This window comes from Mytilus edulis, chromosome 4, assembly GCF_963676685.1.
Source record: "Mytilus edulis chromosome 4, xbMytEdul2.2, whole genome shotgun sequence".
NCBI classification, from domain to species: Eukaryota; Metazoa; Mollusca; class Bivalvia; order Mytilida; family Mytilidae; genus Mytilus; species Mytilus edulis.
The window spans coordinates 25,077,795-25,085,212 of NC_092347.1; the positions used below are offsets into that span (position 1 = coordinate 25,077,795).

Here is a 7,418-nt window from a genome sequence, read left to right on the forward strand (position 1 = left end):
TTAAAAAAGTGTTTGGAATTTCCCTCTAGGGGTACCATTTTGGGGTATTTCCCTATGAGCGTAGTCCAAGCTGTCAGACATTGACATACTAAGGAATTAGAAAGGGAACATGAACTTAATTAATAACATTTGATAAACATGGTATATAAATAACCAATTTGAAGACATAACAAGTTTAAATTCATAAAAGTTTGACCATTGTTACTTTACGTTGTCATGGTCGTGACGTGACCTTGTTGATGAAGTACAGTAGTTCCGGTAAGTAGGCGGGGCTTATAGGTTAGTTGAGGTCATAGACATATAAAGCTAACGTTTATAGCTTTATCTGTATAGTAAAATAGCTGATTGCAGTATAAATATTTATATGTGATTATGATACTGTTTAATGTGCAAACAACCAAAAAAATTATAAAAAATATATGTTTTAGGATGTAGAAGAGTCCATTGTATGTTTGATAGAGGGTTGTTTGTGGGAAGAAGCTCTCAGAATGGTATGTTTTGTATTTATTTTTTATGTTCATTTGGGTTATAAAATCTGCTCAAATAAACTGTTAATATCTGCTTACATATATGTTATGGAATAAGGCTTTAAAAACACATTTCCATCTGGTTTTCATACAGAATAGATCAACACATTTTTGTGTGATATTGAACTTGTAACATGTGTCAGGTTGATGTCTCCTTGAGGTTTATCTTATATTCCCGTATATTTATTCATGACTTAGTTCAATATCCCATTAATTGCTGTTTTATTTTAGGGTCAATATTAATGTTACTCAATTTTAACAAAACTTATTATGAATGGTCATACATCATATCCTGCTACTTTGTCAACTTTATTTTAAGATTTATACAATTATAATTTGATCAAACTTATTTCTATGTGGTATCTTGTAGATGTACAAGCACAGCAGAACAGACTTCATTGAGTCCAATCTGAAAACAGCCTTGGTAGAGACATGTGAACATCAGATGGACACCTTGAATAACTTACATAATGATTTTGACAAATATACAAACAGGCTTGATGCTGTCAGGAAACAGAAAGAGAAAGAAAGATTGGAATTTCTAGGTAAACTTCAACTTAATTCAATGGAAGTCTTAAAAAAAAATTATTTATTGATTTTTTAACCGGATTTTTTGTGACAAAAATGTCGGTTATTGATCTGGGGATGTATGGCGGGCGGGCAGTCAACAACAAAATTTTGTCCGTGCATTTACGCATGAACTGTTCAACCATTGCTTCCCAAATTTTAATATGTTGTTACTGATGACAAAATGGAGGTCAAGATCAATAATGACGATTTTGACTTTTACCGTTCAGGAGTTATGGTTCTTGAAAGATTGAAAAATGGCGTTTCAGTTGTGTCTGTTTATTTACTCATGAACTGTTCAACCAAAGCTTTTCAAATTTTGATATGTTGTTACTGATGACAAAATGGAGGTCAAATTCAATAATGTTGATTTTGACTTTTACAATTTAGGAGTTATGGTTCTTGAAAGATTGAAAAATGGCGTTTCCATTCATGTTGTTGCATTTACTCATGAACCATTCAACCTAAGCTTTTCAAATTTTAATATGTTGATACTGATGACAAAATGGAGGTCAGATTTGATATTGACGATTTTCACTTTCACCGTTCATCAGTTATGGTTCTTGTGATATTGCCAGGACACAAATAAATGTTAATAAATACGGTTTGCTGTCGTTGTGACAGTCTCTTGTTGTTATTTAGACAGTAAACAGTTTAAAATTAGAAATGGATTGTTGTTCACCATTGCTGGTGCTTTTGAAGACAATGTCCAATTAACCCTATTTTTTCATGTGAAAATTATCTGCTAGGATTTCATTTGTATCATTTTCCCTGATTTTACTAAAAGGCACCTGACTTCCTGTGATGTTTTATTGATATACACTCAAATAATTTGAAAAAATACTTCATTTTCTATAACAGAATCTGGTGGAGACTTATGTGCTGATGCAGACTTGTATTCAGACACCAGTAGTGCTACAGGGGAGAGCGTCCAGTCATCCAGATATTCAACAGATAGTAGACAGTCTACTTACAGTAAATCATCAGGGTATGTTATGATCTTTGTCATAGGGAATTTTGGTTAAGTCGTATTAACCCTTTCAAGGTGAACAATGCCTTGAGGCATCCCTATAGCCAGGTCGAACATTGCGTTGAGGCCAGGCCAAACAATGCTTTCAGGCATTGTCAATCACGTGATAAAAATATTTTTCGTCTTTCAACTCAATTACCCCTGTAAAGCTACGTTTAAGCCAATAAATATATAGGCTTTCAGGAAGCTTGCATATCACAGTTAAAGAATACCTATTCTGACTGAATTTGATACCTAATATATACTACAATACAATGAAAGATCGATAGCATCAACAAACAAAATAAGCCGCTGCCATTTTGTACAAGACGTGAGGGGAACATGTGACCTTTTTGGTCAAGAAAATGTTATTTGGAAGGAAAGTCAAATTTAATTTAATGATTAATTTGATTAATATTATGATAAAAATAACGAAAAACGATTTTTACAATTGCATGGAGAATATAATTAAGTAATAATTGTACTTCCTTCGGCTCGGTAATTGGATGTTTCCCACGAGTGCAAAAGGTCACACTTCTTTTATGGAAATTCTAATTTAAACAATCCAATCCCCTTCCTCTCTCACTAGCTCGATGTCAAGGACGCAAAATATTGTAGTAAATATTAGTAAAATGTCGTCTCATGGTCTGTATCGTGTCTGTAACATTCTGGGACACAAAAATTCCGATAGTTCAGAGGACGAGTTTGAGGGATTTTCGGAGGGAGTAGTAGAACTTCCTTGTCAACGGTATGAAATGCATTTCGCTCAAAATGGCATAGGTGATGATTTCATGATCACTCAGTGATGTTGAAAGAGAACTGTCAATACTAGAGAAACTTGACCTAATAAGAATTGAGGTTTAAAATGCATATGGATTCAGAAAACCAGGCAAAAAGTGGTTACTGTAAATTCAGAAATTATTGTGTGCATTTATTATTGCGATTTTGTCATTTAAGACTAAGATGCAAATTTAATGTTTGCGTTATTGACAAAAACCCTGTTTAATTCATATCAAAATATATTGCAATTATAACCCTGTCGCATTTTTCGCAATAAAAACATCGCAATAATTTCTGAATTTACAGTAACCCGACAATACAGGTTTTTGGTTTTAATAGGGTTGACTGCATATTTAGTTTTAAAGGGAGTTCTGCATTCATTAATTTTACAAAAAAAAATTAGTTATTAACTCAAAGTTGTGTTTGTATGACAGGAAGTCTTCCAAGAACAGAAGGAAAGCTGAACATAAGAAATGGAAGTTAAAAGAAGGGAGTCAATATGAAGATTTAGCATTAATAGCAGCTCTGTCTACAATTATAAAAACAGTTGATAACCTTAGAGGTCAGTGTCCATACATAAAAAGGTCTGTTCACATACTATACATCAATATATAGGCAGAGGTATTGGGTCTGGCTCTGATATACCTTTTAACTATGCATAGACAGATAGCATTAAATGTTGTATCTATTTTAAATAAGATATTGGATCATCTGAGAGGTTATAATTTGTTGTAGTCCAGCAGGTGTAGTCTAGTAAATTTTAGCTGATTTTTTTATGTGTTGATAAAGACAGTGGCCAGCTTCATAGATCTGTATGAATGTTTTAACATAGTTTCAATATCTGCTGCATATTTAGTAATGGAAAAATAATGCAAATCAGAAAGTGAATAAATATGTGCATTTCTTTGAAATTCTTCAATAAAAAGTGATTGTCAAAAATCCTTTTAAATTGATGACAAAAGACATATGTAATAAACTGTCTTATTATCTCAGTATTTATTAGTATGTCTGAGAGATAGTACAAACTGTGATATCTCCTTGGTCAACTTCTTCTAAATATACATTGCAGATGAGATCCAGTCCCTATTAAAGGCACTGGTTCAGTTCCATTTTGACAAACAGGCTGTAGACTTACAGAAGAAGTATAGTGACTGTCTGTCTGATATAGAGAAAGCTATTCCAGATATATGGAGTGATGAAGCTACAGAAAACAGAAACGAACCTGTAAGTTCTACTGACAATAAGGGCTGTTCTACAAATCTACAATAAAACATATATGGCATCCAGGAAAGGCAATTTGAATATGCTACTATGGATGGGTGCAGGGTTTCCCCTGGGTCAATTATTTTTTTCGCCACCTCTTTCGCCAAAACAATATATTTTTCGCCCCTTTATTTTTTTTTTCGCCAAGTAACATAATTTAAAAATTTTCCTTCTTTTTCATCGTAAATGAAAAAGTTGAGACGTAAAACTATGCTTGAAACACTTGTGTCGTTAAAACTACATATCAAGTCCCCTCTCAAATCAATTTTCTATATCAAAGTTGAAAGGTAAATTTTAAGTCGGAGAATTTTTCTTGCTTTTGAACATTTTTCGTCAGTTTTTCTTTACGGACCAGAGAAAAGGAGATGTCAAAAGTTTGAATCAAACATGTGCGGTGCAAAGTTGTAATAAATCCTTTATGTGACATGTGATGGACGTCATTTAACAATATCATTTTAAAATTTTGTCAAACAATACAATCAACACCTTTATAAATTAGTTGTTTAGTCCGAGAAAACATAAAATTGTTACATATATCTTTCGCAAATGATGAATTTTATTTGCCACAATTATTATTTTTTCGCAAAATGCAAAAATGATGACCGCCAGAGGAAACCCTTGATGGGTGGGAAATGTACTTTACAAGTATATATTTTATGCAGGTCTTCAAATTTGCTTCTATGGGTGGTTTCTCTATTTTTACAGTACCTTCCCTGTGTACACTATATGCTTTGATGGAAGATAGCATTATATGATTGCAAAGGTTTTATTAAGTCATGTACATTATTTGCTTGTATATGACCATAGTAATTTATATATGTTCCAGAGCTCAATAATATTGAGTTTTACTGTGTAAGAAATTTTAGATTTGCTGTTCATGGATCTTCTTTTTGCCAATAGTTTAGAAGTGGTAATAAACATGCAATAGTGCCATGCCACTTAATGTTAGTACTGCCACTTCAGTATCATGATAATAGCTTGCCACCTTTATTAAAGGTTCAAAGAATTTTCACATATGAACCAAACATTAAAATCACTTAAAATATTTTAAAGCTTTTTTATGTAGTCATACATTATGTTAATCCACACTTCCATATACAAATGGCAAATAATCCTGTATTTGAATTTTGCATGTTTAAATAAAATTGCTGGTGTTGCAGGAGAGAATAGTGTTGATTTGAAAAGCTCACTCGAGCTTGTGTTTATGTAGTTTATTGAATATCTACTCTAAATAAAACTTTGAATCTTGAATCTTGAAGTGTTCTAATCTCTTTGCCTTCAGGTACTAGGACCTATGACAACAGCTAATTCTATAGCTCAAGCAGTGCAGAGAGGTCAGGTTGTTTCTGAGAAACAAGGTAAGAATACATACCTTACATTGATTTTTTTTAAAGTAATTTCAGTTTAGAAATATTTTATCCATTACTATTAAAGATTTAATTTTGTACTATACACAATAATTTAATTTTGGATGTAACATGTCTACTGATTGGCTGACGTTATTTTGTTATGAGCCCATAGACATAATTTAGTCATGTATCCGTGAAGTCATCAACGTTTTTTCATGTTTTCTATGGTTTAAAATGGAATTTAGAATTAAATTATAAGAAATTACTGTAATATTTAATCTGTCTATTCGACGGGCGTTATTCAGTGTGCACCAAATTTTTAATGTTATTTCTTCATAGACAGAAAAAATATTACAGTCATTCCTTAAATATATTCAGATGGAAGGCTTTCCAATTAAAATAAAATCTAAAATAAATTCATAAACACAAAAAAAACCAGCACATTTATCAAGGTAAAAGATCTCTGAAAACTTTTTTGGGCAATATAAATTCACATCAAAGATAAACAAGTAGATATTAAAGACTACATGGAATGGAAAACAGATTCTATTTTGTATGTGGTATTCATTTCAAGGTCTGAATTATTTAAAACTATTTTTAAGATTTTAGCAGAAGCATCCCATACTAATGACACTTCCACTTCCACACTAGAGGTTTAACAATGTAATATACATGTTCCTGCATATTAAATAGATATAATTTACCATAAATCAAGATTAAGAAAGTTAAAATGTACTTATTTATACAAAAGAAAAAAGACATGCAGATTATTATTTCATAGCATCATTCTTGAATTAATGTTTTCATTTTCTTTCCAGATCCAATTATAAGGATAGCACCCACACTAAACAAAGATAAGAAATGGAAGCTTGTAACACTGGATATTGGGAAAAGCTGATGATGTGCAATAAACTCGCATTTGTGATTGACTGTGATGTTAAGATATAATAAAATAATAAAGTAAAGAAAATTCTTTATTTTGTATTTGTGAGGCCAAAAAGATATCTAAACTTGTAATCCTTGATGTTATTTCTGGTTGGGTCACATGACAGATAAGCTATAGGAATCATAGGAATGTTCCATTCTGTTATTCTACATTGTTGTAGACCATGTCACAATTTGGAAATGTTGAACTTCTTGAAAATAGCATGCCAGAATTCGTCAAGATTGCACAAGTCTTCAAGAGTTAAGTAGTGCGCCTGATATGTCATTTTTTATAGGTGACTTTTCAGGTTAGTCATATCAAAACATGAACAAAGGCATTTCTGGTTAAAGCACTGTGATAATTCTTACCTCCTTCAATACCTCTTGACAGAATTCCTCTAGACATGCTTAGATTCTTTTTTAACACTGGTGCACCTGAGTGACTTTTGGTGTTATTTTATAGAATTTTTAAAACTCTTTAATTTTCATAAGTCTCGGTTATAGATAGGATATTACAATGAAACCAAGTGACTATTGATATTATGAAAAAAAGAAAACTTACAGATTGTGCTCCCTCATTATTACCTTTCGACAATGAAGCCATTTAAAGAATAATGTCTTTGAATGATTTTTTCGGAAGGAAGACTCACAATGGTAATCGTTTTGAGGCCAGCCTTGGATGTACTGGACTTAACAGCATGTATAATAATTTTATTGGAACATTATTAGCAAGTTCAGCATTCAGATCAACATATAAATCTGTCAAAGAATTCACTAACTTTCTTTTGCATTCAGGACATCCATTAGATTTACTCTTTGTTGAAGGCTGCTCACTTGCAACACTTTTATTTAGGGTGTCCATGGAAAAACCAGGCAGTGGATGGCACATGACATATTTTGTTTTCAAATTTTTTCCATCTATTTCATATCACAAATTCATTCTTTCTCAAAAATAAATTTTGTTTTTTATTAACTGCAACAAATAAGGAGAAACAAAAT

The 7,418-nt window shown here is 31.9% G+C and overlaps 1 protein-coding gene across 2 annotated transcripts in view; it reads left to right on the forward strand.

Annotated features, from left to right (window-relative positions):
• Positions 1-6,465, forward strand: part of LOC139521769 (elongator complex protein 1-like) — a 43,089-nt gene extending 36,624 nt beyond the window's left edge. For both annotated transcript variants that reach the window (XM_071315369.1, XM_071315368.1), the window contains exons 28-34: positions 429-491; positions 898-1,072; positions 1,956-2,082; positions 3,318-3,445; positions 3,953-4,107; positions 5,429-5,504; positions 6,314-6,465. In XM_071315369.1, the coding sequence (XP_071171470.1) occupies positions 429-491; positions 898-1,072; positions 1,956-2,082; positions 3,318-3,445; positions 3,953-4,107; positions 5,429-5,504; positions 6,314-6,393 (804 nt within the window). In that variant the 3' untranslated portion in view covers positions 6,394-6,465. The remainder of the gene's footprint in view (positions 1-428; positions 492-897; positions 1,073-1,955; positions 2,083-3,317; positions 3,446-3,952; positions 4,108-5,428; positions 5,505-6,313) is intronic.
• Positions 6,466-7,418: the final 953 nt, after the last annotated feature.